General features: G+C 41.3%; 1 protein-coding gene across 1 annotated transcript; it reads right to left on the bottom strand.

Moving 5' to 3' along the window:
- Positions 1–134: 134 nt before the first annotated feature.
- Positions 135–23,142, bottom strand: LOC140198200 (uncharacterized). Its single transcript, XM_072259231.1, has 8 exons — positions 22,719–23,142; positions 17,198–17,267; positions 14,444–14,770; positions 11,734–11,868; positions 11,501–11,519; positions 11,347–11,381; positions 7,882–7,925; positions 135–783 (listed from the first exon to the last, which is right to left on the bottom strand). The coding sequence occupies exons 2-8, from the start codon at positions 17,256–17,258 to the stop codon at positions 697–699; spliced, it is 708 nt and encodes a 235-aa protein (XP_072115332.1). The 5' UTR covers positions 17,259–17,267; positions 22,719–23,142; the 3' UTR covers positions 135–696.
- Between the last annotated feature and the right edge of the window lie 557 nt (positions 23,143–23,699).

Below are 23,699 nucleotides of genomic sequence, written 5' to 3'. Positions count from 1 at the left end.
CTTGAAGCCGTTTGCTTCCTATAAATGTGGCCTGACTCACAGGGTACGTCCATCATTTCTCTGTTTCAATTTCCTCGTTTGCAAGCCCATGCTTTTAGACTATTTGCAAAAGATGACGGAATCAAAACGAAGAGCACGAGTAACGAAGTTTATTTGTAGTGCGAGCCTAAAAGTGAGGCTTCCGGAATATACATATTAGGGAACAATCAGAAGAAGTAGGAAGGTATTCCTTTCTACCAGAAGCAAAATATAAAGCAGTGAAAACCCTTAGTAGATCACGCAGCACCAGCGGAAATACATACTATCCCTGATTCGGGTTTTTAACCCTTCATTGCACACACACAAAACGTTAACTGTTGTTGTTTCCACGAATACTGCTGGACCTCCAGAGCGTTTGCTGCATTTTCTGTACCGGTTTCAGATTTCCAGCATCTGCGGTTATTTTGTTTATATTTCAATTTCATATTTGAAGACAGGCCACACGATATAAAGAGTCCATTTCAAATCGAAAAAGAACCAGTACCATGTATTTAAACATCCATTTACCATGAATTCCTGATCAATGTTCTACGTCTTGGTTTGTTACAAAAACATACAAATTGTAAATATATGACATTTTTATCGACCAATTTATTCGATACCACCGAGTGGTTTACACAAGCGGCAATGGCCCTACAGTACGGCACAGACCGAAATCTACTGCATGTTCCTTCTTGCTGGCGGTGGACGCTTTCTCTTCGGCGCACCCTCTTTATTGTGGCAGTGGAGGAGGGCGTCTTCATGCTGTTAAACAAGAACATGAACATTTCATTCGTTGACACTAAGATAAACGTAATTGTTATCACCATAATCTCATTCAGAAAATTTCACATACTAAAGAACAGTGAACAGTAAAGCACAGTACAGGCCATTAGGCCCACGATTTTGACCTACTCTAGTAAGTATCTAAGCATTCCCTCCCACATAGCCCTCTATTTTTCTATCATCAGTACACCTATCTCAGATTCTCTTAGAAATCCCGAATGTGTCTGCCTGTACCACTACCTCTGGCAGCGCGTTCCACACACACAAACACAGCCACACACACATGCTTGTCATCTTCAGAGGTCTTCTGATGACTCTGCCATAGTTGGATGCATCAGCAAGGGAGATGAGGCTGAGTACAGAGCTACGGTAGGAAACTTTGTCACATAATGTGAGCAGAATTATCTGCAGCTTAATGTGAAAAAGACTAAGGAGCTGGTGGTAGACCTGAGGAGAGCTAAGACACCAGTGACCTCTGCTTCCATCCAGGGGGTCAGTGTGGACCTGGTGGAGGATTACAAATATCTGGGGATACGAATTGACAATAAACTGGACTTGGTCAAAGAATACTGAGGCTGTCTACAAGAAGAGTCAGAGTCGTCTTTATTTCCTGAGGAGACTGAGGCACTTTAACATCTGTCGGACGATACTGAGCATGTTCTACGAGTCTGTGGTGGCCAGTGCTATCATGTTTGCTGTTGTGTGCTGGGGCAGCAGGCTGAGGGTAGCAGACACCAACAGAATCAACAAACTCATTCGTAAGGCCAGTGATGTTGTGGGGATGGAACTGGACTCTCTCACGGTGGTGTCTGAAAAGAGGATGCTGTCCAAGTTACATGCCATCTTGGACAATGTTTCCCATCCACTACATAATGTACTGGTTGGCCACAGGAGTGCATTCAGCCAAAGACTTATTCCTCTGAGATGCAACACAGAGCATCATAGGAAGTCATTCCTGCCTGTGGCCATCAAACTTTACAACTCCTCCCTTGGAGGGTTAGACACCCTGAGCCAATAGGCTGGTCCTGGACTTATTTCCTGGCATAATTTACATATTACTATTTAATTACCTATGGTTTTATTACTATTTAATTATTTATGCTACAACTGTAACGAAAACCAATTTCCCCCGGGATCAATAAAGTATGACTATGACTAAGTTATTTCCCTTCGTGTGAGCCATTCCCACCCTGGAAAAAAAGTCTCTGGCTGTCAGCTTGCTCGATGCCTCTTATGATATTGTACACCTTTATCAAGTCACTTCTCATCCTCCTTCGCCTCTTGGAGAAAAGCCCTAGCTCACTCAGCTTATGCTCAATAGACATGTATATTAACAAGGCATTTTCGCCACGCAACTGGTGCTTACATTATTATTTTTTCGCACCATTCTCTGTAAATTCTAGGCAATGTACGTCACATCCTAGGAGATCAACATTTTTTGTGATACTCAAACCTCACCGTCTGGCACCAACAATCACTCCAATTCAGATAGATCACATTTCTTCCCCATTCTGAGGTTTAGTCTGAAAAACAACCGAGCCTCTTGACCATATCTGCATGCTTTTATGTGCTGAGTTGCTGCCACATAATCGGCTGTTTAGATGTGTGCATTAATGAGCAAGTGTAGTGGTGTGTCGAATAAGGGGGCACTAAGTGTATTTCCTCCTGGGAGATCAGATGCAGTTACAAGTTTGCGCTACCGTCTTTTTCATTGGATGCCACCGTTGTTTCTGTCATAGGCATTCCCTTTAGCTCCTCTTCACTTTTAGCCTGTTTCGCAAGTTCTATTCCATAAGGTATAGGAGAAGAATTAGCCCATTAGGCCCATCGAGTCCGCTCCACCATTTCAACATAGCTGATCTAATTTTCTTCTTAGTCCCACTCTCCTGCCCTCTCCCCATATCCCTTCATGCCCTGACCAGTCAAGAATATATTAAGAATATATTAACCTCTACCTTAACTATACATAAAGACTTGGCCTTCACAGCTGCTTGTGGCAAAGAATTCTACAGATTCACTGCTATCTGGCTAAGAAGATTCTTCTTCATCTCCGTTGTAAAAGGACGCCCCTCTATTTTGAGACTGTGTCCTCTCGTCTTAGACTCTCCCACCATGGAAAACATCCTCTACAGATCCACACTATCAAGGCCTTTCACCATTCGGTAGGATTCAATGAGGTCACCCCTCATTATTCTGAATTCTAGTGAATACAGGCCCAGAGCCATCAGACGTTTTTCATATGACAAGCCATTCAATCCTGGAAACATCTTCATGGACAAAAAAATAAACAGTGGTTCTGCACCTGGAACAGTCAGCTGCAAACATGGTATCGATGTAGATGGTCTAGGTGAGATGATTTCCTTATCATTGTAGACCCACGCTGCATTAATCAGTTGGATACAGGTGGTCTTGGTGATAGAATAAGCAAAAGTACTTAGACCCACCCTTGTTTGCCATGGTCATTATATCACATGTCACATCAGTCCGTGTCTTAATAAAACCTTAGTCCTGTTTCGTTCAAAGACAGGCGTCTTTTGCAGATAGAATGGAATAGTATGCAAACAGTAGCAAATATTTTAGTCCCTGCCTTCATACAGAAGGGAAATTACTAATTAAACAAATGAAATTGATGTATTTATTCATAGTCCAGTCCATCAACTGCACTGCCCAGCAGTCTTCGTGTTTAATCCTAGCCTAATCACCGGACGATTTCCAATGACCAATTAATTGGTATGTCTTGGATTGTGGGGAGGAAGCTGGAGTACCCAGACGAAACTAACGCATTCACGGGGAGATCGTCAGACAGCTGTGAGAATTGAACTTGGGTGTCTTGTACTGTAAAGCGCACAAGAGACTACACCACCGTGACGCCCATAACACAAAATAGCTGGGTCCAAAGCAAATCTCTGAGAAACTCCGATAATATTAGCCTCACTGTTGGCAACCAGAATCCCGCAGTGACTGACTCGCCTCCTGTACGCAAAGTCTTTCCATCATCTACAAAGTAGGAGTGAGAACTCTGGTAGAATGGTCCCTATTTAAGTGGATGATTGCAGCTTCAAAAACATTCCGCAAGCAGGACACCGTGCCGGACAAATGATTTATTCGGAAGAAGAATGCATTTTCATTCAACTTGCTTATGATCTGCAAGTTTGACCAGTCCTGGCAATCTAACCCTCTGAAGGCCCACTCTATTCAGTATTCAGACACAGGAGAGCTATAATATATGTAGTGGTTAACAAAAAAAAAGAAAACAATAAAAAGATGAAGTGGGTTGTGAAACGTTAATTGCTATAGATTGTGAAATGCTTGGTTCCACATAACTTATCTCTACCTTGGTTGAATATCTTATTGCCATGACCTTTTGGAGTATCGTAAACGGCAGCCATGGTTAAAGTGTGAAATGCTATTCTCAAATTTCAATAGCAAACTTAATGTATTTCCGTCGAACTGCTATCTAAACATGAGTAATTCTAACGATACCATTGAAATATGGAAGTTTCATTTGCTTCACGTTAAAACAGAGAAGTTGAGTTAGATGTAAAACAAGGTAGTGGTTTTCCATTCTCCGCGTTTCCTCAAGCTGTTAAAAAAAAGTGACGGATTTCGTCTGCCAGCATGAACACGCCACAGTAAAGGCTACACTGCTGAACACAAGTGATAAGTGTTGACTGTCAGAATGTAAAGTTGATGGAGGCGCATGTGACCATATTGTTTTTTTTCAATACCCTCCTCAAAATTTCTTCTTTTTATTTTCAGTTAAAAGGATTAAATCTTCTTTGCATTATCGACAGATTATTCAAATGACTTTAAATTTAAAACCATTTTCACTCCAACCCCTATATTGAAGAATTTCATTAATTAATCATATACCGAGTAGCATGAGGAATTAGAGGGCATCTGATCTGACCGGAAGTCCCTATAAAGGATTGCAGTGACCGCTAAGAGAATCGCTGGGGTCTCTCTTCTACCCTTTCGAGATATTTACCAGAAGCGTTGCGTACGCACAGCCCTTAGCATTGTCAATGATCCAACAATCTCTTTGAGCCCCTACCATAAGGCAGGAGGTACCGTAACATTAGACAAGTTCTGATAGGATAAGCTACAGCTTCCTCCTGCAGACCGTGAGGCTACGGGATTCTCTGCTACCACCCGGGTCTCGGCACGTATGAAGCGCCAGTCGTGTTACACTGTTTACTTTTTAACTTGTGTCGTAAATTCACCTTATTATTTGTTACTTTATTAGTGGTAAAATTACTTTATGTGTAGTGTGACTGGTGTATGTACTGTGATGCACGCATTAAGACCATAAGACAGAGGAGTAGAATTAAGCCATTCATCCCATCAACTATGCACCACCATTTCTTTGACGCCCAGTCCGATCAGGAAACGATCGACATCCGCCTTAAATATGCCAACGGATTTGCCCGACACCGCAGTCTCTGGCAGAGCATTCCACAAATTTACTGCTTTTTGGCTAAAGAAATTCCCCCTTACACCTCTTCAAAAGGGTTGAGGCTCAATTTTGAGGCTATGCCCGCTAGTTCTGGATACCGTCGCCATATGAAACATCCTCGCCACATCCAACCTATCTAGTCTTTTCAACATTCGGTAGCTTTCAATGAGGTCTCCACACATTCTTCTAGATTCCAGTGAGTACAGGCCTAAAGCTGCCAAACGCTCATCATATGTTAATCCCTTCGTTCCCGGAATTATCCTCGTGAACCTCCTCTGAACTTTCTCGAATGATAACACATCCTTTTTAAGCTATGGTGCCCAAAACTGTTGACAACATTCTAAGTGCGGCCTGACTAGTGTCTCATAAAGACTCAGCATTATCTCGCAAACACGAGGAAATCTACAGATGCTGGAATTTCAAGCAACACACATAAAAATTGCTGGTGAACGCAGCAGGCCAGGCAGCATCTATAGGAAGAGGTACAGTCGATGTTTCAGGCTGAGACCCTTTCCTGACGAAGGGTACCTATAGATGCTGCCTCGCCTGCTGTGTTCACCAGCAATTTTTATCTGGCAGCATTATCTCCTTGCTATTATATTCTATTCCCCTTGAAATAAATACCAACATTGCATTTGCCTCCTTTACCATAGACTCATCTGTAAATTAACCTTCTGGGAGTCTTGCACGAGGGCTCCTAAGTCCTTCTGCACGTCTGATGTTTGAACATTCTCCCCATTTCGACAATAGTCTGCACTATTGATCGATTTACCAAAATGTATTATCATACATTTCATAACACTGTATTTGATCTGCCACTTTGTGTCCATTCTTCCAATTTGAATTGAATTGAATTGATATTTAATTCCTTACATCCTTCACATATATGAGGAGTAAAAAAATGTTTACGTTACATCTCTGTCTAAATGTGCAATGTGCAATTTATGGTCATTTGTAATGAATAGTATTACAACAGGACAGTCAATATCGCATAAAAATACAGCGTGAATTAATCATTCTGGTGGCGTGGTTGAAGAAGCTGTCCCGGAGCAATTGGTCCTGGCTTTAATGGTGCGGTACCATTTCCTGGATAGTAGCAACTGGATTTGTCTAAGTCCTGCTGCAATCATATAGAAACATAGATAATAGGTGCAGGAGTAGGCCATTCGGCCCTTCGAGCCTGCACCAACATTCAGTATGATCATGGCTGATCATCCAACTCAGAATCCTGTACCAACCTTCCCTCCATACCCCCGATCCCTTTAGCCACAAGGGCCATATCTAACTCCCTCTTAAATATAGCCAATGAACTGGCCTCAACTGTTTCCTGTGGCAGAGAATTCCACAGATTCACCACTCTCGGTGTGAAGAAGTTTTTCCTAATCTCGGTCCTAAAAGGCTTCCCCTTTATCCTCAAACTGTGATCCCTCGTTCTGGACTTCCCCAACATCGGGAACAAACTTCCTGCATCTAGCCTGTCCAATCCCTTTAGAATTCTATACGTTTCAAAAGATCCCACCTCAATCTTCTAAATTCCAACTAGTATAAGCATAGTCGATCCAGTCTTTCATCATATGAAAGTCCTGCCATCCCAGGAATCAATATAGTGAACCTTCTTTGTACCCCCTCTATGGCAAGAATGTCCTTCCTCAGATTAGGGGACCAAAACTGCACACAATACTCCAGGTGTGGTCTTACCAAGGCCTTGTACAACTGCAGTAGTACCTCCCTGCTCCTGTACTCGAATCCTCTTGCTATGAATGCCAGCATACCATTCGCCTTTTTCACCACCTGCTGTACCTGCATGCCCACTTTCAATGACTGGTGTATAATGACACCCAGGTCTCGTTGCACCTCCCCTTTCCCTAATCGGGCACCATTCAGATAATAAACTGTTTTCCTGTTTTTCCACCAAAGTGGATAACTTCACATTTATCCACATTAAATTGCATCTGCCATGAATTTGCCCTGCTCACTCAGTACTACCTGCCCCTCTATCTATCTTCTTATCATCCGCAAACTTTGCCACAAAGCCATCAATTCCATTATCTAAATCATTAACGAACAATTTGAAAAGCAGCGGTCCCAATACTGACCCCTGAGAAACAGCACGAGTCACCGGCAGCCAACCAGAAAAGACCCCTTGTATTTCCACTCGATGCCCCCTACTTCTCAGCCATTCCACTGTCCATGCCAGTATTTTCCCTGTAACGCCGTAGGATTTTATTTTGCTAAGCAGCCTCATGTTTTTCATCTTATCAACCGTGTTCTGAAAATCCAAGTAAATGGCATCCACTGCCACCCTGCTTATTACTTCCTCGAAGAACACTAGCAGATTTGTCAGGCAAGATTTCCCTTAACAGAAACCATGCTGACTTTGACTTATTTTATCATTAGTTCCCAAGTACCCTGAAACCTCTTTGATAATAGACTCCAACATTTTCCCAACCACTGAGGTTAGGCTAACTGGACTATAGTGCGTGGAATGGGCTGCCGGCGGTGGTGGTTGAGGTGGAAACTCTGTTTCTATGGTTTTCCAATTTGTTAAAAAGTTTGGAAATTTATCATGTGTGACATTCGTTTCGCACATCACACACTCCGAGATAAACAAAATGCATTACCTGACAATTGGCGTGCTCGTTCATTTTTCTTCTAGGAGGTGCAACTGTTTAAAGACAAAATAAAAAATGCGCATTATTGTAATAACCAACACAAATATTTTAAATGATGCTTCAATTTTGTGGATTAGTATGCTTTGTATTTGAATCTCTAGACAATCACCGCATCTGTTATATTACATTCATTGCCAGGGAAATCTTTTTACGGGTACATCAACTCACTTTAAAATAAACTTCTAAATCTTCCCAATTTTTATGCCATGGACCAATAGCATTAAGCAAGGGGCCTGTAGACCACATGTTGGGAAACCCTGTTCTAAATATGTGAGAAGTTTACATTTATACAGCTGTTTCATAGACGAAAGTGGACAACTAATAGCAAAACTCACGCTGTTGCGAGAACGAAAGTCCTAAATTATACTATATTTCATTGCAATTATTGCCCCTTCATGAAATGCCCTCTGATTTATGCTGTAATTATGTCCAGAGCAGAGTTTTTTCTGTTTGTTTTCTCCTTGGTTTCTGTTAGCAGTAAAGTTATCATTTTAACTTTAAAAATGTATGAGTACTTCCTGTTTTCTCTGGATATTTTAGACTTCGTTGACACTGGGCTTTTCCTATTTGAAGTTATGGAAAAAGAAATGAACAGGCTGTCCAGTTAATTAAATCAACAAATACAAAATGCGAGAGGAACTCAGCAGGTCAGGCTGCATCTATGAAAATGAACAAACAGTCGGCGATTCAGGCTGCATCCCTTTGTCTGGAATGGAAAGGAAGATAGAAGATGTCATAACAAAAATGTGGAAGAGGGGAAGGATGACAAGCTAGAAGGTAATAGGTGAAACTGGGTGAATGAGAAAGGTAAAGGGTTGGAGTAGAAGAAATCTGATAGGAGAGGAGAACGGACCATGGGAGAAAGGGAAGAAGGAAGGGCACCAGAAGAGCTGAAGGCAGGTGAGGATAAGAGGTAAGAGGCTCACGTGGGAGTAGATATTTTTTTCAAATACCAGAAGGAGAAAATTATGTTCATGACAAGAGTTCGGTGGGGCAAGAGCAGACAGAGACAATGGGCCAAACCGGAGAGTCGGGTTTGTGTAGAAACGAGCAATATGGGGTGCATTATGAGCTTGATGGCAATGGGTGTGAGATATAGAGATTTGATGAGGTAATTTAAATCGGATCCACATTCCCTTTCTGACATGTCAGTCTATTGCCTCCTCTTCTTCAAAATAAGGCCACTCTCAGGCTGGAGGAACGTCAACTATTATTCTGTCTAAGTAGCGTTCAACCTGCTGGCATACCCCCTTCCAATATTTTTTTCCTGTTCTCGTTCTTCTTCTCTCTTCTTCCATTCCCCACTCTTCTCCTCAGCTGCCTATCACCTCCCCCGCTGTCCCTTTCTTTCTTCCGTTATTCACTTTCCTCTCTTGTCAGATTCCTTTATTTCCTGCCCTTTATCTTTTCCACCAACCTGGCTTCACCAGTCACCTTCTAGATTGTCTTTCTTCCTTTCACCCCTTCTTTTTATTCAGACATTTTCACCCTCTTTCTTAGTCCTGATGAAGGGTGTCATCCCGAATGTCGATTGCCTATTCCTCTCGGCCTGACGTACCGAGCTCCTTCATCATTTTGTTTTTATTGCTCTGGATTTCCCGCATCTGCTGAGTTTCTTGCGTTTATGATTAAATCATCAGATATTTCGGGTAAGTACTAGTTTATGACACTTCTTTACTTAAATCTCTCTCTCCCTCACTTACACACACACACACACACACACACACACACACAAATACAGTAGCATAGCGGTCACTATGACGCTACTGCAGCTCGGGGCATCGAGTTCGGAGTTCAATCCCAGCGTCATCTGTAAAGAGTACATACGACCATAAGACCTTAACACATAGGAGCATAATTAGGCCATTCAGCCCATCGAGTCTGTTTCGCCATTCCATCATGGCTGCTGCGGATCCCACTCACGCCATACACCTGCCTTCTCGCCAGCTCCTTTCATGCCCTGACCGGTTAGGAAACTATTAATTTCTGCTTTAAGTAAACTAACTGCCTCCACCGCAGTCTGTGGCAGAGCATTCCATAGATTCACTACTCTCTGACTAAAAAGGAGTTCCTCCTTACCACTGTTCTAAAAGGTCAACTCTCAAAGGTCACCTCTCAATTTTGAAGCTGTGCCCTCTAGTTTTGGATACTCCCACCATAGAAAACGTCCTCTCCATATCCACCCTATGAAATTCCTTCAACATTCAGTTGGTTTCAATGAGATCCCTTCGCATTCTTCTATATTCCAGTGAGTACAGGCCCAGAGCTGCCAAACGCCCCACATATGTTAACCCCTTCATTCCCGGAATTATTGTGGTGAACCTCCTCTGGACTCTCTCCAATGACAACACATCCTTTCTGAGATACGGCGCCCAAACCTGTCGGCAATAATCCAAGAGAACCCTGACTAGTGTCTTATAAAGGATCAGCATTATTTCCCTCTTTTTATATACTATTTCCTTTGAAATAAATGCTAACACTGCACTTGTCTTCGTTACCATAGAGTCAAACTTTAAATTAACCTTCTGGGAGTCTTGCACGGGGTCTCCTAAGTCACTTGCAGCTCCGATGTTTGAAGCTTCTCCCCAATTAAACCATACTATTACCAAAATGCATTATCATACAGTTCCTAATACTGTGTTCCATCTGCTAAGTTTTGCCCGTTCTTCCAATTTGTCTAAGTCCTTCAGCAATCGCATTGCTTCCACAGCACTAGCTACCCCTCCACCTATCTTTGTATCCTCCACAAGCTCCCACAAAGCCATCAATTCTATTATTTAAATCCTTGACAAACAATGCGAAAAGTAGCGGTCCCAAAACAGACCCCTGAGAAACACCACTAGTCACTGGCAGTCAGCTAGAAAAGTTCCCCTTTATTCCCTTTATTCCCACTCACTGCCTCCTGTCTGTCAGCCAGTCCTCTATCCAAGCAGTATCTTTCCTGTAATACCATGTGATTTTATCTTGTTAAGCAGCCTCACGTGTGGCACCTTAGCAAATGTCTTCTGAAAATCCAAGAAAGTGACACCCAGTACCTCTCCTTTGTCCACCCTGCCTGTTACTTCCTCACACAACTCGAACAGATATGTCAGGAAAGATTTCACTTCACAGAAACCATGAGACTCTGGAAACCCTCTGTGTGGAATTTGTGGATTTTCCCTGGGTGCTCCGGATTCTTCCCACAATCCAAAGATATGCCAGGTAGGTTACTTGGCCATTGTAAATTGTTCCATGAATAAATTAGAGTTAAGCCAGGGTGTCCGGGTTGCTAGAGCGTCGCTGCTGAAGGGCCAGCAGGCCCTGTTCTGTCCATTATTGCTCAATACATAAAATAAACATACATACACACACACGTGCCGACGCATAAACAGCTCCTAGTCTTTGTAGCACCCAAGAAAAATTTGAATGACTTACTCGGCTCTTTTGCAGAATCAAAGGAAGTGCATTCTCTATGGAAAATAAACAGAATACGGATTATTAATTGCTAATATGTGTTTGGGGAAATCTTTTTGAACAAAACTTAAATGTTAGCAATGTAAAACAACGTGAAAGTTGCTGACCAGCTTACCTGACCAGTAAGGCGTAAGCTGTAAGAAAGAGAATGGCAAAATTCAATCATAGTTCCTAATAAAATAATAATATACAATTTTCGCTAAAAAAAAACAAAATTATCTGAATGTGCATTTGTCTCTGCTGTATGTTGTGTGATAACGATAACGACGTGTTACTACTCTGAATCTTGCCATGAACTCACAACGCTTGCATGAATAAGTATAATAAACTTTCTAATTTTGAACGTACCTTTATTTCGTCTAGTAAGGACTGCGATCACTACAAGCAGTATCAAAATAATTAGGAATACTACACCACCTGCGATTCCAATCCACTGCCATTCAAGATGAATACCTACTGACTGGTTTTCGGTTTTCCAACTTCCTATAGAGAGAAAACAAATGAAAACACCGTAAGTTATACGTATAAAAACTATTCACCCTCACCCCGCAAACCTTCATACTTTATCGTTATACAAAATTGAGTCACAGTGGATTTAATTTGTTGTTTTTTTACACTGATCACGAGTCCCGGGCTCAGCTGACTCCGGCTGACAGTAGCCGGTGTGGAGCCCCTAAGGCGGTTGGTTGACGTATCAGGTCACCTCCCGGCAGCTCCTGTAGCCAAGCTGATGCCAAATGTACTGCTTCGTATTCCTTTGGACTAATCCGCGAGGCTGAGAGGGGGATCTTGATGTCTGGGCAGCACAGGATCTCCATATTCATCGCCCGGGTCTGCGCCCCGGAACGGGTGCATCCATTGTCTACTTAGACAGACGGAGCTATTACAAGGAAGAAATACCTTTTCGTACCAAAGTGAAGATAGATCTCTACAAAGTGATCTAAATTACATATATAAAACACGAAATAATTGATTGCACAACTGTTCACCCATTTCAAGTCAGTATTTATCAGATTTGCGCATATGAACACTGCAAGTTTTACCCTTTCTTCTTTAGAAAACTGCTCAGGCTCTGTCAGATGCATAGGGATCATAAGCGAACAGCCTTTTTCAAGTCCAGCCACAAATTCTCAATTGGATTGAGATCTTGACTCTGACTTGGTCACTCCAGGGCCATATTTTTGTTGTTTTAAAGCTATTCCTGTATAGATTTGGTTTTATGATTGGGCTCATTGACTTGCTGGAAAACAGATCTTCTTCCAAGTCGCATTTCTCTTGTGGACCGCATCAGGCTTTCTTCCAGGATTTCACTGTATTTTGCACATTCATTTCACCCTCTACCTTCACAAGCCTGCTGCAGTGAAGCATCCCCACGGTATGATGTAGCCATCACCATGTTTCACAGTAGGGAGGATATGTGTGGTGTTTGGCTGCCAAACATAATGTTTAGTCTGATAGCCAAAAAGTTCAATTTTGGTTTCATCAAATCATAGAACCCTCTTTCAGTTGACTTCAGAGTCTCCCACATGCCTTCTGGCAAACTTGGCTGAGATTTCATGTAAGGGTTTTGTTCAACAGTGGTTTTCTCTTTGCGCCTCTCCCTTAAAGCTGCGACTGGTGAAACACGCGGGCAACGGTTTTTGTTTAAACGATCTCTCTCATCTCAGACACTGAAGTTTATAACTCCTCCAGAATTGGCATAGGTCTTTTGGTGGCCTCCCTCACTAGTTCCCTTTTTGCACGATCACTCAGTTTTTGAGGACGACCGGCTCTAGGCAGATTTACAGCTGTGCCATATTCTTTCCATGTCTTGATGATTGAATTTATTGTACTCCAAGGGATATTCAGTGACTTGGAAATGTTGTTGTATTCATCTGCTGACTTATGCTTTTCAATACCCTTTTCATGGAGTTGCTGGAGTGTTCTTTTGTCTTCATGGTGTAGTTTTTGCCAGGATACTGTCTCAGCAGCAGTTGAACCTTCAAGATACAGGTGTATTTTTACATCAACCAGTTGAAACACCTTGACTGCACACAGGTCTCCAAAAATAGATCTCCATTTAACTAATTATGCCTCTTCTAAAACCAATTGGCTGCACCGGTGGTGATTTGGTGTGCCATATTAAAGGGCGTGAATAGTTATGCAATAAATTATTTTGTGTTTTTATATTTGCGATTGATTTAGATTACTTTGTATAGGTATATCTTCAGTTGGACACCAAAGAGTCTTTTTTCTGTTGATCAGTGTCAAAAAATACAAATTAATTCCACCGAGATTCAATGTTGTAAAAGAATATAACATCAAAACCTCCAAGGGGGAGTGCATACTTTTTATAGGCACTGTATTCTATGTCGCGGGTTGAGCAGCAAATAAAAAAGCAGGAAACTGAAATGTATTCGGAATAAGTCCTTGGTTGGGTCTATTACTGAGGAAATGAGAAAGGATGGGTGGGGGAGACAAACAGACCAAAGAAAAACAGATTAGTGGAAGAGGAGAAGAAAATTTCCATTGGAGTTATAGAGCCATCGATTACTTGCACTGCAAAAATAAACTGGCTATTCAGCCTAACGCGCCTATGCAGACAGTGATGTTTATCTACGCCAATCCAGTTTCCTTGCAATGGACCTGAATGCTTATGTGCCAGGAGTACTTAACCAGGAGTCTATGGACCCCTCCAGGGGATCCGTAATCTTGGATGGGAAAAACATTACAACTTCATTAACCTATAACTGAAATTTAGCATTTCCTTCAATTAGTTAATGCGTTAATAAAGAGGCACATAGATACCACAAATTTGTTTTCTTCATAGTTTGATCATTGTATTTCAATATACTTGGTTTCTTTTGTAATCATGTGCAATTTGTTTTATATATTTAAATCATTATTCTGAGAAGGGGTCCAGAGGCTTCACTGGACTACCAAGGCTGTCCATGCTATAAAAAAAGTGTAAGGCCTCCTCTATGTGCACATACCTGTGTTACCACAATGTTATCAGAGAACGATGCAAACTATGATATCAACACGCATGTGAGAGTGTTATAATATTAGATTTCCTTACTGCTCACGGTGACCAAGGTTCCGCTGCCTTTGTTTTTCCCTTTGCCCATTTCATCAATTTCACAGTAATACATTCCTGAGTCGAATATTGTAACATTCTTAATCTGGATTGAAGCATCCTTCTTGATTTTAAAACGATTTGGATCAGGTCGTACTACTTTATCTTTGTATCTCTGGGATTTGAAATCCATGGGGCAGTCATCCTTACTCCAGGTATAAGTTAATACCCCACTCAGATCAAAAGTGCAATTCAAAACCAGGGTGGTGCCTTCGGATAAATGAACTGTTGCTGGGGTTTGGAATACTCGACCAGTTACAGTCTCGGTACCTGGCCAAACATAAAAATACACAAATAAAAAATTAATATACCGAAGTTTCCGGGTAAAACATTCAAGCGAGTCAACTTCTTCTAGTGAGCGTTAACCCTAGAGTAACATATTCGTGAAAGGCGCATTAACATAGAACCGTGCATGTGTTTTTTTTTTAATGGAGAATATTTTCCAGGACTTAGATATAAATTGTTAATTTCACTGACATCTGCGGGGAAAGTCAAAATGTATTAAATTCTGGCCCCATTCTTTGGCAGCAATTGGTTTGGGGATAGATAGATAGATAGATAGATGGGTAGATAGATGAGTGTTGGCTTAGTTGCTATTTTCAAAAATAGTTATAAATAGAATGTATCAGATTTTAAAAAATCACAGTTCACCGGGTTGGATGGTAATATTTCTGTTTATACCCATACACCACGTTTTCCTTGGCATTGTTTTATTTATAGATTAGTAACATTGGGGTATGACTTTTTTTGGTTGTGAACTGGATAGGCGTTCAACCACTTTACAGATTATAATGCGCAAACAATAATAACAACCCGAAATACTAAATTAAACTGCAAAAAAAATTTTTGATCATTTGCATGTCAATAATATTTTAATCTCTCGAAAGAAAAGCTGATAGAACAAACAAGCAGAGTGGATGCTCTCCTAAATTTAGGAAATTAAGCTTAAAAAGCGTTTTCAGTCGAAAAATAATGATTATATTGAACCATTTTGTAAGTATATTAATGCAAAATTGTGACAACCCTGGGACAACTCCATGGTTGTCAGCTCGTGTGCAATTCCATGTTGCTAATAATTATCGTTTTTAGTGGTATGGAGGTGAACATTGCTATATTATCCTATAGTACCCAATAAACGTTACAGTAAAAGTTCTATCTGTGTTACAGAAACGGTGTATGTAGCCCCGTGGCTGATGGACAATAGAATCGTTTATGTTAGCCATTTGTTGAACCCATGACACCAACACTGGGTTGTCAAAAGTTTCATAAATGAATTCTGGATGATCATTGCAAAACATATTTTTGGCCGCCTGGAACTGCATTCAAAATGGGCGTTCCATTACTGTATTCCAAGGTCAAGAATAAGAGCCGAGTACTTATTACTGAATGGTGTATGAAAGTCTGCTGGCCGTGTACTTTGTAAACGGAGCGTGATAATAATTAAAACCACAGATTTATACAGCACGGAGACAAGCCTACGACGCATCCCAGCAATGCGGACAAAATTGCCAACCCAATCTCCCTGGGTTTGGCCCATATCATTTTAAACGTTGGTAATTCAGGTACGTTTTCAAATGAGGTTTAAACGTTGTAATTGGATCCGTCTCCACCACTTCCTCTGGCAGCTGGTTCCTTATACCTCCCGCACCCGCGTGAAAAGCACCCCTCATGTTCCCTGTAAATATTTCCCCTCTCACATTGAACCTATGCCTTTCAGTTTTTGACTCCACTACCCTGGGGAGAAGACAGTGAACATTCACTGCATTATACCTCTAATTTCTTACAGCTTTGTAAGGTCACCTCTCCGCCTCCTACGCTCCAGTGAAGGGAAAACCCTGCCTATCCCAACTATCCTGGCAAGCCCACCAGTTTCGATGCCATCCTGGTTCACTTGTTCTGCATCCTTCTTTCTGCTACGAATCAAAAATGTGCAGAACACTCCAGGCAGGGTCTCACCAATGGCTTGTGCAGTTGTAACATGAAATACCTACTCCTCTTCTCTGTGTCTTGAGTGACGAAAGAAAGTGTATCAAACATGTTCTTCGCCAGCATATTTATCTGTCTCGCCACTTTCAAGGAACTATGCCCTGTAGCTCTTGGCCCGTCTGTTCCACAGCATTCCCTATGTTACTGACATTTATTGTGTAAATCTTGCCATGATTTAACTTACCACACTCATCAAAATTATATTGTAAGTCGAAAAATAAAATCTTTCTCTTATTTTTGCTTAGCTTCGGTCTGTTATGGAGGGGCCACTGCGCAGGATCGGAATTAGCTTCTGAAACTTGCAATCTCAGCCAATTTCTACATTATTCCCCTAAAGAAAGCGGAAGAACCCGCGCGGTCACGAGGAGAGGGTGCAAACTCTGCACCGACAGCACCGGATTGAACTCGAATCACTGGAGCTACCAAGCAGCAGCTCCATCAAGCTGTGCTCGGCAAAGGCACGCTAATAATTACTTTCTGCACCAATACGGGAAAAATAAACGAGACAGTTATGGCTGAGGAGTTGCTTTTCACACTTTAGTCATTACAGATTCGTAATAAAATTAAAATAACTTTTCAACCAAATTTGCCGATGCCATTTATTTGTTTTTCTCCCACCATTGTAACAATATAATAAATTAAGCTATTTTTCCTGGTATTAAATAAACAATATTCGGTGCGCCGAAATTTAAGCAATCCAGCTCAACTTACCCGGCAAAATATCTGAAATCAGGAGGAAGACGATAACTGTTGCCCAGCGATAGAGCGTCATTGTAGTTGACTGTTATAAAAAGGAAAAGACATGTCGTTATTCTTCATTTGCTTGCCGAGATAAGATCGCCCTTCAGCGCGCGTGTGTATTGCGCTCAGACACAGTTCGAACCGCGGCTTGGTGTTAATCACTTCAAGTGAGTTTGAATAATTCTCTTCAACCAGACGAGTCAGCATCTGTCAGGAAGCGAGCTACCAACGAATTTAACGATTCTGACAAATAGAGGAAGCCAAATGACGAGATCTGAATAACCTCAGTCTTCTCAGAAACAGGATAAAATGCTGGAAATTCTAGTCAGCATGTGCAAATAAAGGTCCGTTTCATTGCCTCAGATACGGGAGCAATGGAAATCCATAACTCCATTTTTGAAGCCGTATAAAGATGGATAATAATATAGAAATAAAAATACAGTAGGGAAGCTGGCTTCTCCAGCCTGCACCAGCTACCTATTTACACGAACCTACATTTATCTCATTGTTTAATTCTCCCGACATTCCCGTCAGTTTTCTCCCGTTCTCCTCATTCTAACCCAACCCCAGCTCCCCAGCACCACAGCCCACTATTTACCTACGTGTTCGGGGAAGTTTACTCAGGACAATTAACCAGCACGTTTTGGAGAGGAATGGGAACAGCTGGAGAATGGCCGTTGGGGGGGGGGGCGAGGGAGGTCACACTGAGAAGGTGCAAACGCGAAACGGACAACGCAGAAGAAAAGGACTGAATTCGGCTTTCTATCTGTGCGAGAGAGAGCGCCGCTACTTTCCAAAGCCTGAACTTCCAGCCGACTGACTGGTCTGTAAACCCTTGCAAATTTTCAACTGCTTTGGTCTTTTGGATGTCATCATGAACCCAGGCCAGTAAGTGAGCGGCAATTACAGTAACCGCATCTGAAAACATATAAGACAAGATGAAATATTAAATGGTTGATTGAGCGTGATTGCTATAATGCAACAATAAAGATGAAAAATGTTTCTGCCACTGTCTATACTGCGCCATTAATTAAGCACAAACTACATGAACACTGAGTTCGGTTTGTAGATCGGAGCGTGTTTTTTTTTTACAAATCAAAAGCAGAATCAGGATTATTATCATCGGCATGTGTCATGAAATTTGTTAACATAGCAGCAGCAGTTCATTTGAATGCATGATGATATAGAAATAAAAATAAATAAATAAATAAATTACAGTAAATATATATATATATATGCGTAGTTCAATTTTCAGAAGAATCTGTCATAGCACCGCATGTTTATATTTAGAAGTCATTAATTCCATTTCCTCGCGATTTTCTAGGTCGGAATCTGTTTGTTTGCATTAATTTGTAAACGACCTTTGCAAAACCATGAACGTTTAATATATTGTTTTCCATTCGGTGCAATCTGCTCTCTGTCGAATTAAACGGTAATCATGAGCCACTTCTCTAATGCACTTGGGTATGTTGTGACGGTATTCAGGGAAGGGAGCCGCGGAGCCCTGAATCATTACCTGATTATACTATTAATTCTACTGGAGTCGGGTAACTCGAGTCACGCTGAAGCAATTGAGTTAAATTCAATATATCAGGTGCTAACTACATAACCAGGAGATAATGGAAGTACGCAATACAGATCTTCTGTGCCTCTGTGCGTTTTTTAAAGCAGTTAGTGAATAGTACCACTAGTTTCGTTAGCGAGCCATCCTATTTACTCGCTGGCACGCTTCTTTTAGCTCTTGTGTCCCTTTAAAAGAAACAAATGAATATTCTTCTCTAATCCTTTTTATGATGTGATTTCACTATTTCAATAATACACAATATACCAGACCAATATTCTCGTTTCTGTTCGATTTCTTTATCAAATTGCAGTAATGCTGTGACCTGGCATTACCTACTCCGTTGCCATTAGAAACAATTTCCCTCATTCTCTCCGTCAACATCAATCAGAATTCTGAGACCGTCTTTTAACTCTGTCTGACCTAAGCAGTAAAATGCCGATTCCAAATGAAGGCTGCCCTTCTAATATTCATGAAGGGTCTCAGTCCGGAACGCCGACTGCTGCGCCGCACTATAAATGCTGGGTGACCTGCTGAGTTCTTCCAGCGTTTTGCGTTTGGTGCTCTGGACTTCCAGCACCTGCAGGATCTCTTGTGTTTACGATGTTCATTTACTGCAGGTTTTGACTGAAATAAAATGCAGTTGCCGGTTTAAAGTTGCATTTATTGCATTGTAGTGTCCCACTCCGCCCCCTAGTATCACTTCTTTGTGCCCGAACTGTTTAATTCCCTCCCCAGGTGCTGCCTCCAGCATTTTGTGTACATTGCTCTGGATATTCAGCATCTGCAGAATCTCTTCTGTTTGCACTTTCAGTGCTGTCAACCCCTCCACAATTTTGCCATTCTTTCAAAGATCCAGTACCGAAATTTAATACATTTTAACCAAAGCCTGGTCACAGACTTATGAATTTTCAGCATACTGTTGTTCATATGATACACTATGCATCCTTATATAAGTCATAAGATACCACCGTATATTCTTTTCCCACCCTCTAATTCTAATTTAGGTCCATCATATTGTGTAGCAAATTACATGAAAGCAAACCGTTTGAAGTGGGAATGTGCTTAAAACAAATTTAGTAGATGTTTCAAGTTCAAGGTCAAATTTATTGTCATTCAACATGAACAAGTTTATCACCAAACAAAGCAATGTTGCTCCCGTTCAACTTTCACAACACAGTACATATAACTCACACACTTCATATAAAGTAATGTTGCCACAAGTAGTAAAATATATGCCAGAAGATTGACATTTAGAATAAGGTGCATTTACGGCACAAGTTATAAAGTTTCAAAGTAACTTCTATCTTTAAACGCAGTATCTTCAAAGGAATTATGCGGGAAGTGTTTTAATGACATTTCTAAGCACCAACCCTCTGTAAATCTTCCAGTTACACACATCGTAGTCCGGACTTTTACAGTTTATATTTTATTCGGTATCGACAAATGAGATGCGTTATATCGCTTTTTGTTGAATTTTTCTTCCGACTGTTATTGATGAGGTTTATGTCTTTAGGAGCTAATTTTACTTACCACGAATGGTCTATACCGCTCATAATGTTATTTTTTTTTTCAGAAAGATCAGGGAAATTTGACTGATTGCGGGAACTGGAATAGAGATTGTTGCCCATATACACTGGGCTTTGTGCGTGCATATACGGGTAGATAGATAAACTGACGGTTAGTTTGACCAGAAAACCAGCAATGAGAGAGTTAAAATGAAACCTGCGGTGTTATAATATTAGGTCCTTCCATAATGTCCTACCTAGCTTCTGATTAAACGATGTATCCTGTTTTAAATTAATTTATTCCAGAAGACGGTTCCAGTATATAATCTGCATTCCATGATGATAATAAGTATTCATAATCATATATAATTAGTGATGCCTTTAAAATATCAGCGTGGATATTTGAAAATTTTTAACCTATCATGTTGAACTAGATAGTTATAGAAACGTTAATTTTCCTTACGAAAACTGGGCGACATACTTTTCCTCATTTATCGAAGGGTTGCTGTCCGAGTGCACACATCATAGCACTATTGGTTTCCTCATGTATATTAATTAACCTATCCTTTAAGTAGCAAGTTGTACAATGCGCTGATCTTTCCAACAGCAAGATGAATACATAATCCTCCTTCTTAATCACAAGAGATTCTGCAGATGCTGGAAATCCAGAGCAACACTCACAAAATGCTGGAGAAAATCAGCAGGTCAGGCAGCATCTATCGAGAAGAATAAAGAACCGACGTTTCGGGCCGAGACCCTTCATCCGGAACCTTCTTCTTAATATTGCCCCAGCCCTAGATTTTCAGCTAATTGAATATATTTTAATATACTCGGCACCCTACTGTAAATCTCCCCTGATGGATATTTATCTGCATACACCTGAAAGGTAGAACATGTTCCCATTTGTAACATTCAATATGTTGTTCCATTTTTTTCCGACTTTATCAATGACCAACCGCGAATTTGGGAAGTCGATTTCTGTATTTAGGCCTAATGCTTACAATTTATGTATGCACCCTTTCCTTTCTCTTCAAAATTTGTATTCATAAATTCACGCCACTTCATCTGCCAGCTGAATATTGATTTTACATAGTCAATCGTTCTTCCCTTAATTTTCGTGTCGTAGATTGCAATTTCGAACTTCTCTCTTTCTCTCTCTCCCTCTCTCCCCTCTATCCCTCTCTCTCTATCTATTATCCGGTTCTTTTGTCTTTCTCTCGCCCCTTCCCCTTACATTTTCTCCCTCACTCTGTCTTCTAGAGGCAAAGCAATACAAAAGGAGCTCACAGGAAATTCAGTCGAATCACAGATAATGTCTAAAATTGGGGAGTGGGTTACCGCAGAGCAACCGACGCGATTTTAAATAAACACTAATTATTTTTGGACTTAATAAAAATCACGTTGAGGTTTAAAATTTGAGTGAGGATAGAAATGAAAGGATATGAAAACAAACAGAAACGGGTTAAGTGACAGAGAAGCTAGTAGAATTGAAGTCCGCGATCAAGGATTATTTGAATGAGTGTACCGACATATTGTTCACTTGAATTAAATATGCTAACTTCTACTCCAGATGCAACATTTTACAGGGATAACCGCTGTCAATGCAGTAGAAGGTTTACAGAGATGTCCTGATGAAAGGTCTCGGCCTGAATCAACTGCCGGTCATTCCCCTCCATCGATGCCGCCTGGCCTGCTGAGTTCTTCTGGCACTTTACATGTGTTTCCCTGGATTTCCCACGTCTGCAGAATCTACAGAGAGGGCAAACGCTGTGCGAGAAAAACAATGGGAAGCGCAAAAGATGTAAGCGTGTGGAATGGCGTAAATTAATGTGTGATTAATCTGCTGGATTAGCCCCTAGTGTTCCGAAACATTGCCCGGATATACCAGCTCGATATTATCACGACATCACTGGAATTAAAATCCAATTCTGTAAACTGAAAAGAATACATGGGGATGTTTTTTTTACTGGTCGCAGTCACCGGCACTTTGAAACAGCTGGATGGTTTAAATCTGGGCCATTCAAGAATGAACAGAGAATACCGCCGTTTCCATCCTGTGAACAAATAAATAATTGTAAAATAGAACGTGTTGGGAACTTTATAGAAAGAGGAAATTTTACTAGCGAATGTTGCATTTTCAAGGCAGCAGCATATGAAGTTTTCCTGAGAGTAAATTCTGCGCATATAAATCACTCGCATATGAGAGCAATTTAGGACTTTCAAGACGAGCGGAAGCCAATCCCTAACCTTCTCGGTCCGTCTGGTCGTCTTTACAGCAAGAGCACACTTTTGCATGGACTTCAGGATTTCTATTCCAAAGGAAACCGTGCAAAAATTTCTAGTACTCTTAACCAAAGCGTAAAATGACTGTTTAACCAACCTGCTTTTCTATTGAAGCATACTTGGAATAAAGAAAGGATACCTTTTGTGAGAAGCGCCTTAAAGCGAGCTGTATTTTAATATTCCGTCGCAAAGTCTTCTTCTAAGGGATTGACTAGTACTGAACAACGTCGCGTTTTTGAATGTTATCCGAGCTTCCGACGATAAATGTAAATGTCTTCAAAGGCATCCGGACGAAATCGATGGAAATCTATACAGACTGACCGTTCGGTTCAGACTGCAATCCAGCGCAAAATCATCTGCTCCCTGGATGCCAGATGAGTCTTAGTCGTTTTTGGTTCAATCCGTCGTTTTTCTTATACGTTTGTAAGTTGCGGTCCCTTCATTCAAGTTGTATCTCTAGTACAGCCATAGTCTGAATGATTCGCCAACGCAAAACATTGTGACTTTTCAACGCGGTAGAAGTCCTCACTCTCCAACACTGCAATGCAGAATTTGCTAGTTTGCAGTTTCACTCCCGCAGGCAGTAGACGTCATCTTCACTGGCCCCTCCACACCTTCCGCAAAGCATTATGATTTGCTTGACACCGCGCTTATTGAAAAGAGATACGCTCCTGCAGGGTATTTCCACCCTATCCCTCCAGGCGTTCTTTGATTACAATCTAAGTACATTTTGCCCTGAATTGCGGCTCTTGATGTCCAATTAAGTGATATTTTAAATAGCAGATCCCAAATCTCACAAACTGACTTGTGCCCCCCTGTCCTACCATAACAGTCGGTGTTACGACCACAACCCCGCCTCATTTAATTTGTTAATCTTACAGGTAGGAACGAGGGAGTGGAGAGACATTCCCTCCACAGATGCTTATATTATCCATCTGTCCTCTCCACTTTTACTTCGATGCAGGGTTTCGTCCCAAATCTGCTTACACCACCCCACAACCACCGCCCCCCCCGCCCCCCCTCACACACACACAGATCTGCTCGGCCCGCTGAATTACTCGCCTGATTCCACCATCAGCAGCCTCTTTTATCTACTGTTGGGTAACTGCCTGGGCACCTC

The sequence above is a fragment of the Mobula birostris genome, chromosome 5 (assembly GCF_030028105.1).
Source record: "Mobula birostris isolate sMobBir1 chromosome 5, sMobBir1.hap1, whole genome shotgun sequence".
NCBI lineage: Eukaryota > Metazoa > Chordata > Chondrichthyes > Myliobatiformes > Myliobatidae > Mobula > Mobula birostris.
Note: the sequence above shows the minus strand (reverse complement) of the source record. Positions and strands in the feature narration are given on the sequence as shown.